Raw genomic sequence first — 11350 nt, 5'->3', positions numbered from 1 at the left:
ACTTGATTTGTTGTTAACATAAGTTATAATTATGAATACTTGACAACATTTACAAGTATTATCTTTATTTAAATAAGATAACTAATGAATCATATTGAGAATTTATAATCTGATTAGAATCTCGTTTATGTGTAGTCTCCAATTAAGTAATAAGAGTTTATACTATGCTTATTTGAAATACCATTAGTAGATCTTCTAACCTTGATATTTAATTTTATCATTATTTAATCTTCACTTTAATCTTACATCACAAAGTCATCGTCATCATTATTATTATAGTTAACCTCTATGTGGTTGGACTCTAGTCTTGCCAGGTTATTCATTACTTCGACACTCCTACACTTGGAAGAAGACATCAATCTTTGATCATGTCATTGTTGTTGTTGTTATTATTATTTATAATTTATAATTTATATAGTTAACCTCCTTGTGATTCGACTTTAGTCTTGTCGGGTTATTTATTATTTTGACACTCCTGCACTTGGGAGAAAACATATTATTTTGCTCATGTCAGTTATCTACTCACTGAGTTGTTGAACTTACCCTCTCATTATTTATCTTCTTTAGGCTTATAGTTTTCTTATGGTTTGTTAGGAGGTTACTTTTATTGGACTTTCAGAACATGCTCTTTTGGTTGTAATTTGTACCTTTTTTATGTATAGTTAGTGCTCTATAACTATGAATCTGTTGTAATTCTTATATTAAGACAATCAAATTATATTATAAAGTTAGTTTTATAGTTATTGTTACATTAAACTCTGATTGAGGTATTTAAAGGATAAGTTTGTATGTAAATTTGAGTTAGCATAAATATGAAATCTTGGAAGGGAACCTTGGCTATATGTTGGTCATGAATCCAGAAGTTGAGTCGTGTCAGTCATGGTGAAAGGGAGATATAGGGTTTTTTCACGATGGAGAGAAAAATCTAGTAGGTGAGGTTGCGGGTGGTGCTAGGGAGGAGCAAAAAGAGAGGAATAAAGGGAGGGAGAAGGAGGGGGGAAAGGTAGCCATCCATATAGTACATACAACATTTGTTGATACGGTTATGTAGTATATGCACATTTATTGATCACTTGTATAGTACATGCATGTATTAATAGGTCTTGCATGTATTATATATGCGATTACCTTGACTACGCTAGAGTTTGTCATGGTGAAAGGGTGAGAGGGTTTTTTCATGAGAGAGAGAGAGAGAGAGATCTAGTAGGTGAGGTTGTAGATGGCTCTAGGGAGGAGGGAGAAGGAGTAAAAAGAGAGGAATAAAAGGAGGGAGAAAAAGGGGAAGAGGTAGCTGTGCATAGAGCACATGCAAGATCTATTGATACGTGCATGTAGTATATGCATATATAATGATATTACACATGTAGTTTATGCAAGATCTATATAGTAAATACATGTATTAATAGGTCTTACATGTATTATACACGTGATTACCCTGACTGTGCTAGAGTATATCATGGTGAAAAGGAGAGAAAGGGTTTTTTTCATGGTGGAGAGAGAGATCTAGTGGGTGAGGTTGCGAGTGGCTTTAGGGAGGAGAGAGGAGTAAAAAGAGACAAATAAGGAGCAATAAAAGAGGAATAAGAGGAGGGAGAAAGAGGGGAAGGTAGTCATACATGTAGTATATACAAGATCTATTGATATGCATATATAGTAATGCATATTCATTGATCACCTATATAGTATATGCATATATTAAGAGGTCTCACATGTATTAGATGCGTGATTATCTTGACTGTGCTAAAGTTTGTCATAGTGAAAGGGTGAGAAGGTTTTTTCAAGATATATATATAATGGGTGCGGTTGCAGGTGGCTTTAGGGAGAAGGGAAAGAGAGGGGGGAAGGAAGTCGTGCATAGAACACATGCAAGAACTATTAATACATGTATATAACATATGCACATATAATGATAATCTATATAATACATGAACGTATTAATAGGTCTTACATTACATGCGTGATTATCCTGACTGTGCTAGAGTCTGTCATGGTGAAAGGAAGAGATGTGTTTTTCACGATGGAGAGAGAGATCTAGTAGGTGAGGTTGCGTGTGGCTCTAATAAGGAAGGAGAAGGAGCAAAAAGAGATGAATAAGGAGCAACAAGAGAGCAATGAGGGGAGGGAGAAACATCGGGGAAAGGTAGCCTTGTATGTAGTACATACAAGATCTATTGATGCGTGTATGTAGTACATGTACATTTGTTGATCACCTATATAGTACATACACGTTTTAATAGATCTCACATGTATTACATGCGTGATTATTTTGATTATGTTAAAGTTTGTCATAGTGAAAGGGTGAGAGAGGGTTTTTTCACGGCGGAGAGAGAGATCTAGTGGGTGAGGTTATAGGTGGCTCTAGAGAAGAGGGACAGAGAAAGCGAGAGGAAATGAGTGATCGTGTATACAGTATATGCAAGATTTATTAAAACGTGTATATAGTATATGCATATATAATGATCATCTATATTGTACATGCATATATTAATAGATCGTGCATGTATTATATGTATGATTAGTCTAACTATGCTAAAGTCTGTTACGGTGAAAGGGAGAGAGGGTTTTTTCACGGTGGATGGAGAGATTTAGTAGGTGAGGTTGCAGGTGGCTCTAAGGTATGGGGGGAAGAAGGAGAAAAAAAGAGAGGAATAAGGAGCAATAAGAAAGGAATAAAGGGAGGGAGGAGGGGGCGAAGGTAATCATGCATAAAATATATGCAAGATCTATTAATATGTATATGTAGTATGTACACATACAATGATCATTAATATAATACACTCACGTATTAGTAGGTCTTTTATATATTACATGCGTGATTACCGATTGTGCCAGATTAGAAAATGTTTTCTCGAGTATTTAACTTTTTGTCACTGTGTTAACGTGGGAAAAAACTCAAAGTAAGTGACCATAACTCAAGATAATACAAGATTATTCTACAAACTGCAGCATGATCCCACATAGAATCTTGTCGGTAAAGATCATTAACTTGATTCTTTATTTGCAAAACATATACAAATGCATAAATATGTAGAGAAAAAAGAATCTCCTATAACTAGGCGCATTCATATTCACACGACAACTTGTTTGGAACTTTCTGCTGCACAATTTTACCTGTCTTCCAGCAACTGCAATGCAGTTTCAACTAGTGAGTGAATAGTTGTGCTGTGGCGACTCAGCCCAGAAGTGCCAGAGAATATGTTGAAGCTTTCAACCTCAGCCGTGGATTCTAAAACCCCCTCCAATTCCTTCTCCAACCCCAGGTCCTTGAAAGTAAGTACATTAGCCGAGTTGTTCCGCATCATCCAAATCGCCAACTCTATGGAAAACCTTCTCATTCTTGGAACCTTGACTGGTGTATTTTCGTACTTTCTGAGAATCTGGAGTATTTTGTTGGCTAGTTCAGCCTCTTTTATACCAGTTCTTTCAAACATGATGTTGGATTCTTGAGGAGTCATGAATTTAAAAGCTTCGGCCGCGAGTCCTACCATTACTTCTTGTAGTTTGTTCTCTTCAGACATAACTGCCTCCAGCACCTGCAACACGAGGGGAAAGAGTTGAAAACTAAGTTTCTGTTCAGAAGTACTTACAGTTTAGATCAGACTACAAAACGAAATCCTGTTTCCCATGCCTTTTCTATACATAGAAACATAATTTAAATAGAACTAGAAAGCACTTACCGTGGGTACAGCGGCTGCTACGCCCTTCAACTGGTCGAAGCAATCTACTCCGCTATAGGTGCACAAGTTCCGTAGAATTCTTGCAGCATTTACCCTGAGCAATGGGACCTCCAGTGCACTAACTAGCCTTTCCAGTACTTTTAATTTCAACATGCGAAGACAATTCCTTCTGCTTTCCAAGGCTAGCATTGCTAGAGCATCTCCTGCAGCTATTCTTGCATGATTCTGATTTTCAGGAATTCCTTGGCTGAAGAAAATGTTGAATAACTCCTTAAGAACTCCACCCGTGCCCCCAATCCTCTCCTTTGCATCCTCTTCTAGTGCAAGACTGGTTAATATCTCTATGCTGAGTTTTTGAAGCATTGGGTGTTTTTCGCCATGCCGTAGAATATCTCTAATATTGCTGATGGTGAAAACTATCTCTGAGATTTCTCTTCGAAGATTATTACCTGTTGTGCCTGTTGTGCTTGCCAGCATCTTCACCAGTTGCAGAGAACGTTTCACTGTCAAAATCTGAGATGATGTTACATTTTCATCTTTCAGCAACCTCTCTTCTACGTGTGTGAAATCAATGATTTTCGGTAGGAGGCCCCTCGTATTTCCTATCTTCCCACAGTTATCATGGTCACGAGCGAGCTTCTTCAGGATAAGAAGTCCTAAATGATTAAATGTCCAGAATCCATAATGTGCATGATCACAGATGATTGTCTTTTCACCAATTTCATCGGCTGTGGTGCTGCAACTTCTATTGGTTTGTAGCAGAGATGAAATTGACTTCAATGCGCCAGGTATTCCAGCAACCCGTAGGGAGTTTTGCTTCTTGCCGGCTAGTTTTGATAGTATCTCTGCAGCTGACCTCCTGATCTCTTCTTCCTGCGGGTCTTTCCAGTTCAATACCTCCACTAATCGGTCTATCATTGATATATTTGTCCCAATGTTTTTGAGAGTTTCATCAGAAAACTGAGGATTCATCACAAATTGACGAAGAATTCTAGCTCCAATGAGCTGTTCATCAGGGGAATTGGAAGCCAATAGATCCATAGCAAAAGTAACCATGTTCATTTTTAGGCCATCAAAGATACTGCCCTCAAGACACCTAGAGTAGGCATCGTAGAAGAACCTTCTGATCGAAACCATGCCTGAAAGCCCCAAATCACACTCTTTGCTCACCTCTTCCAGCAGTTTACAGTAGCTTGCCTTCCACTCCCAGTAAGCTCTCTCCATCAGAAACAACAGAGCTTCTGCCAAAGCCAAAGAATAGAAAATATTCAGTGCGGATTGTCGGTTCCTCTTGTCATTATCCCCTTTCTCAACCTCACCATAGTTATGTTTGATGAGTTTCATCAATGACAAAACCACACAGGCTGATGCAGATGCAAGCTGTAGCCAGTAGAGAACCCTGCTGACATTTCTTGAAAGAAAAACCCATTGAGCATATGGTAGAATAGGAACATCTGAACTTGTCCATGTCCGAGTTAGCTTCCTCTGGACTCCCCAGTTCCCAGAGATTTCTGCATCAGGATTTTTCCTTATTTCTCTGGTATGCAGACTATGCTTTTGAACCCGTGTTATTGGCCTAAAAAGTGCTTTCACAGTTTCAACAATGAAGTGGGAGCTGGATCTCAATGCCCGGAAACTGTTAATCCCGGCATCAGTAACTGACCAGGTGGCTTGGTGTTGCCATTCAAGCTCATGGCTCCTGCTGTATATTCGAGTCCCTTCAATCAACAGAATAATGGTGATAAACCAGAAATCTGTTTTATCCAAAGTAATCGCAAACCCTCCGAGAAGAACAACTGTTGCCCAGATGAACCCGAGGGTTCCCAGGCAAGTAGCTGCCTTCTCAAAAATGGCAAGGCGAAGAGCAAAGAGTGTGAGTTTCTTCTCCGGTGCAGGTAATGTTGGAGAAACAGAATTTCCAGTGCTACTGTCACTCTTTCCTATATCACTCTGAGGCTCAAAAATGGTTGCAGAGCCATAGGTTTCGCCAAGCCTGCGAAGCTCGTCAACCGGAAAACGAATGCTGCCATCTTCTTCCGATACGCCACGATTCATACTCACCGGATGAGACCAACCTTCAGTTGTGCAGAACTTGCCTTTGGAAATGCTAGAGTGGCTTGATTCTTGGACTACGGTGTTTGTGCAAGAAAAAAGAAGAGAAACTATGCTTATAAAACGAAGAGAAAAACTAGCTTAGGGAGCACGTTTAATTTGTGAAAATGTAGAGAAACGTTAAAAGTTGCTCTCTGTTTATGCAGTTTTTCCTGGGAAGTTTTGCTCAGCTATAAAACTTTGCCGGCAAGGGTTGTCCACTCTACTATCCCTCTCTGGTCATGTGATGACTTATTAAAGTCGGTTGTCCCTCACCAATAAGTCTCCTCATGGGCCATCTAAACCAGCCGAAAGCTTCTTTTTCTCGCAAGCAAGACTAGAAAGTTAACAAACCCTTTATAAAGGGTATAATTGCAGCTGGAGAAGTTGCTTGCACTTTTCCATGTCCTTTGCTCTTACAATTACGGTTCAATCTGTTTTTTTTTTTCCTTGTTCCAAGTAGCCTTTGATTATCCTGTTTCTGTTCTTCATGGGAACAAGTAGGAATAATTGCCAACTCCAGATTCCGGAGATGATTCCTTTTTGAATGATTAAGATGATAGTGATGTACACTCCACCTTTTTATTTATGGCTTTATTATTATTATTATTATTATTATTATTATTATCATTATTAACGGAACCAACCCATAATTCACAATGATTCAATGAGGATAAATGGGGCTTTTTTCATCAAGTTGTTGTACCTGTTTCCTTTAAGAGGAAGGGACACGGGTTAATTTCTTCTTCTTCTTTTTTGACTCATTCCATTTCTGGATTCTTAAATTCGATGACTTAGTCAAGGTCTTTACAAGTGTGAATTTAGCAATTTGGCTGGTTATCTATGGCTTGCAGAAATAGATATACAGAAGGACTCTTCTCTTGTGTCAAGGCAAAGGCTCCTTTCAATGGGATAGGACCCGAAATCCTACTTATCCCTTGAACTACACGAATAGCTCGGCTTTGATGTAGACCTTGCTTTTGTCAGACCATAATTAATAAGGCATAAGCTAGGTTGGTTTGTAAATTGTAATGAACCGGATTGACAACGTCTCCCTCACCATTCAGGAGCTTTGGCTTCCACTTGACGATGGTGCAAGATGGTCACTTTGCTGTTGCGCGTGGTCGTCATGACTATGGATACTTGACGGGGGAAACCAGTTCAAATCTTTGCCAGAATAGAAAACGGAAGATTGGGACAAGCAAAGTCACAGGTAGGCCTGCGCAAAACAAAATTTTCAATAGATAAATAAACAGAGAGAGAGAGAGAGAACCAACAATAGTAGAGTGACTACCAATCGCTATTTCTTTCAACATCCATCTTCCAATTCTTTCGTATTTTCCAATGGAATCTTCTTCGAAGAAATAGAGATTGATCCTTCAAACATCAAAATGCTTCTGCGAAGGAACAAGTCAGATTCAACTTAGCTGTGAGCTCCATCATCAGCTCACTGGGAATTCCAGCAATGGTCAATAAATCATTGCAACTACTTGAAATTTGTAGACGACATGCTGAATAGAAATGCTATCAAATTTAAGAGATTGAAATGGACACAACACTCCAGAAACAAGCAACTACAATAATCCAACACCTTAAACAATCTTTATCCCCACTTGGATTGATCATGGTAAAACTCAATTTCTACAAAACAAGGGGGGGGGGGGGCGAAAAAGGGGGGGGGGGGGGGGGCGATGTAGAAATGGTTAAAATACGATTGTCCTCTTTCTATGTTCTCCTCTCCCATTATTGCTCTAGCCAACCACGCCTAAACTACAAACTAAGATGGGCTCTTTGAAACTACCACTAGGTTGCTTCTCACACATGGCAAACTTTGAAACTTCGATTCTGAATACTTGTCCATGTGCAAGATATCTACTGACTGCTAATTACCAGAGCCAATTTTCTAAAGTAACCCAGTCACCATTTTTCTGGTACTTTTGTTGTCCTGGAAAAAAAACTATAGTACGAGTGGATGAAAATACAAATCTTTGACAAGAAAGAAACTTCTTGCATGCATTTCCCATGATAAACCACCTAAATGCAGGGCAACAAAGACCAGATTCGGTTCAGGCATAGAGGAAGTTAGCAAAGGCACGTAACAGAATCCAAACAGAGAATTTCTTTGGAAAATGGATCTTTTCTTCCAAATTTATGAAAGAAATTCAGAAACAATGTCTGACTTTCTGGTAGGTTAGTTACATCTTGGCTATGCAATTCTGTCTCTCTTTTAACAAAAAGCAATAAAAACTTGAGAAGTACTAACACATTGTCTGAATGAAATAAGAGTTTGTCAAAGAACACAAGGTTTCTCCATGTCATTTCTTCTCATTGTGTAAAGTTTGTGGTACAAAGAAAGCCAATTATCAGTTAGATGACCCCTTCACTAAACTTTATCAGAATAACAGGTTGATCGAATTTCACTAGAATCATTACAGTTAAAAACATTTCACTGGCCAGTTGATCAATCCGCCACCTGCACAACCAATGACCTAACTTCTGGTATGCAACATTCAATGAGTTATAAGAATAGAGCATACCAAAAAAAAAAAAAACAACCCTTCTCAGATATAAGATGGCATGGCATTCCAGAAGTAAATGGCATCAATGAATTTGTGTTTGCCTATTCCAAATATTTGAGAGGAGAATGTCTTGTTGCAGGAAGCTTTTTGTATTATCTAAGAACAGTTAAACTGATTACAATGCTCCATTCTATACATAAACATTAACACTGCCCTCAACTGACTTGCAAGTTTTGAGACATTGGGACCTGGATACACAAGTACACATATATAAGACTGGGGAAAAAGCATTACAGTTGCAATAAGAAGAATATATCTGAAATATGAGGGGAGAAACACATTAGAACAGCTTGGTTTGAACATTGACATCGATTTACCAAAAAAAATGAATGAATATAGGACGAGGGATCGTGAAGCATTATAATCTCTTATTTCTTTAGGACGCCAATTCAATTTTAATGGTGCATCTATTACACTACAATACACTTAGCCATCCATCTGCAATCAGCATCCCATTGCTGACCTTTAGCCATCCATCTGCCCGTTGCTGACCTCTGCTTAGTTTAGTTTGTACGAGTAAATAAACAAGTTGGTATGGGACACCAAATCAAGTCAACTATGTTCATGTTAATTCCAAAGCTTGGTTAGATTCATGTGGAAAATCTATTAGTGTTTTACTGGATAGAGAAGCAGAATGCATCAAAACCATAAATTGAATAATTGAACTCCATCCAATCCTAACATTCTAGCATACATTCAGATCATCACATCATATAACTCACAATGATAACTTTCAAATCCACACAATCTTTGAATTTTTGTTTTAACTTATGTTATGCAACATTTTAATCTGTTATGTGAGAAGTCATAAGGAAAAAATAACTTCACAGAATTAAAATAATGCCTCTAAAAATATGGCAAAAATGACAGGTGCTTGCCTATTCCAAATGTACAAGGAGAGGTGATTGATATCTTATTGCAGGAAGTTCTTTCTGGTTATATAAAAGCACTAAAAATGAATGTTATTGTCCATGAAATAAAGGATGTGACCCCCCTTAACCAAACCAAAGCAAAATGCTTAGAAAGGCTTGCTGTTGTAAGACATAGGGAGTCAAAGACTCAGGTGAGCAGTTATAAGACATCAGGATAGTCGTTACAGTTGCAATAAGAATGAAACTACAGATAACGGAGAGAGAAATAAATAAAGCTGCCAGATTCAGACATCAACCTATGTACACATGGAGATATTACAAAAATTTGACTATAGAACAAGAATTTGCAAAACATTGTAATCTCTTCTAAACTGTAATCCAAATACACTCCTCTCTCTAGAACAATCAACTCAACTATTATGGAGCATTTATGCAAAACAATGCAGTTGTTATATTACACTGCTTCTTTTCCAATACAATAGACTCATCCATCCATCACCTATCTGCATACTCACTGCTGACCTCCACTAGTTTGGGAACAAGGCTTTCTTGAGTTCGTGTCTATAATGAACAATTTAGTGTAGTTCCTAAGACAAGTCAATTAAAGTTGTGTTCACTCCTACGCCTGGTTAGATGCACAGTGGACCTCTGTCAGTGTTTTATCGCATACCAAAGTAGAAAAGCAACAAGATTATTAACTGAACATAACGAACTTTATCCAGTGCTGTACTTCTAACCTACGTTCAGATTCTCACGCCTTAGAATCCATAATTACAACCTTCAAATGCAATCATATCATTTAATTCCACAAAAATAAAAACTTAGAAAAGCATAACCACTGAAAGCACTGTCCATACCTCAAAAACAATACTTTGCGCCTCAACTAAATCACAGTTCTCCTTTGCTGGACCCTGGCCTTCTCTGCATCAACGATTGATTCCACCAGCTTAACAGCATTATCCAACTTCCCTTCACCATTCACTACCACATAATCCAAGTCCCTAACATGTTTCACCTCCTCTCTCGCAGTCGCAATCCTCAAAAGCAAAGCCTCGCTAGTCTCAGTCTTCCTATCAATCAACCTCTGCACAAGTTCCAACTCACTCTCCGCCACTAAATATATAAAGACAGCAGAATTCCCCAAAATCTTCCTCAAAGTCTCAGCCCCCTGTACATCAACTCTTAAAACTATGTCATGCCCTTTTGCCATAAACTCCCTGATTTGCTTTTTTGGTATCCCTTTATAATCACCATATACAAGTGCATCCTCTAACAATTCATTTCTCTCTACCATTGATAAAAATTCTTCCTCTGACACAAAGTAATAACAACCTCACCTTCTCTCGTTGGCCTACTAGTTGCAGTCACAACAAAATGCAAACTTGCTCTAACTTGTCTCAATTTCTTGATAACAGCATCTTTACCAACCCCACTTGGACCACTTATCACAATGATTAAAGGGTTTGGAGGGGGGCATATTGGGTTAGTACTAAAAGAAGAGCCCATTGAGAACTCAAGGGCACGTAGCGTTTCAGACTTTGAGGCTTTATCAGGAGGTGGGATAGTGAATTTAGGCTTCTGGGTATCGCTCGTTTTGGTGTAATAAGCAAAGAATCTTGGTGGGGTTGAAGTGAAACGTTCATAGATAGAAGTGGGTTTGCTGTGATTTATGATAAGAGAGGTATTTTGGTGGTGAGAGATTGGAGAAAAGAGAGCTGGGTTAGAGCGAGAGAGGGAGAAATAGAGTCTGCGGAACATGAGGGGATTAGGGGTTTTGTACGTAGAGAACGGAAGGTGAAGGGGAAAGTGGAGCTTGCGTTTAGTGTGAGTATGGTTATTTTTTAAAATATTTTTTTATTTTTAAAATTATTTTATATTAATATATTAAAATAATTTAAATTAAGAATAAAAAAATATTGTTAGTTTGGAGTTTATATTACAATTATGTAATTTTCTGTATTTTTTTTAAATACTCAACTCTAGTTATATTCTCATATCACCATTGTTAAATATGACAATATAACTAGAGTTGAGTATTTTTAAAAAAAAATTACAATATATATATATATATATCTGTGTGTGGGGGGGGGGGGATTGGGTTTCAAGTTAAATTTAATAATATTCATATTAT

General features: G+C 38.0%; 1 protein-coding gene and 1 pseudogene across 1 annotated transcript; both read right to left on the bottom strand.

Annotated features, from left to right (window-relative positions):
* Nucleotides 1–2931: 2931 nt before the first annotated feature.
* LOC105118971 (uncharacterized) lies at nt 2932–6208 on the bottom strand. Its single transcript, XM_011017035.1, has 2 exons — nt 3678–6208; nt 2932–3533 (listed from the first exon to the last, which is right to left on the bottom strand). The coding sequence occupies exons 1-2, from the start codon at nt 5730–5732 to the stop codon at nt 3108–3110; spliced, it is 2481 nt and encodes an 826-aa protein (XP_011015337.1). The 5' UTR covers nt 5733–6208; the 3' UTR covers nt 2932–3107.
* Nucleotides 6209–8054: 1846 nt separating this feature from the next.
* LOC105118970 (guanylate kinase 3, chloroplastic-like) lies at nt 8055–11042 on the bottom strand (annotated as a pseudogene).
* Nucleotides 11043–11350: the final 308 nt, after the last annotated feature.

The sequence above is a fragment of the Populus euphratica genome, unplaced genomic scaffold, assembly GCF_000495115.2.
Source record: "Populus euphratica unplaced genomic scaffold, PopEup_1.0 scaffold2392.1, whole genome shotgun sequence".
Taxonomy (NCBI): Eukaryota; Viridiplantae; Streptophyta; class Magnoliopsida; order Malpighiales; family Salicaceae; genus Populus; species Populus euphratica.
This window is presented reverse-complemented; position numbering and strand designations above follow the sequence as displayed.

Bases quoted from the DNA above. Each gene is read 5' to 3' on its own strand.
- LOC105118971 (XM_011017035.1), bottom strand. From the start codon at position 5,732: ATGAATCGTGGCGTATCGGAAGAAGATGGCAGCATTCGTTTTCCGGTT. The intron at 3,534-3,677 runs GTAAGTGCTTTC...CTCGTGTTGCAG, and splicing joins TAGCAGCCGCTGTACCCACG to GTGCTGGAGGCAGTTATGTC.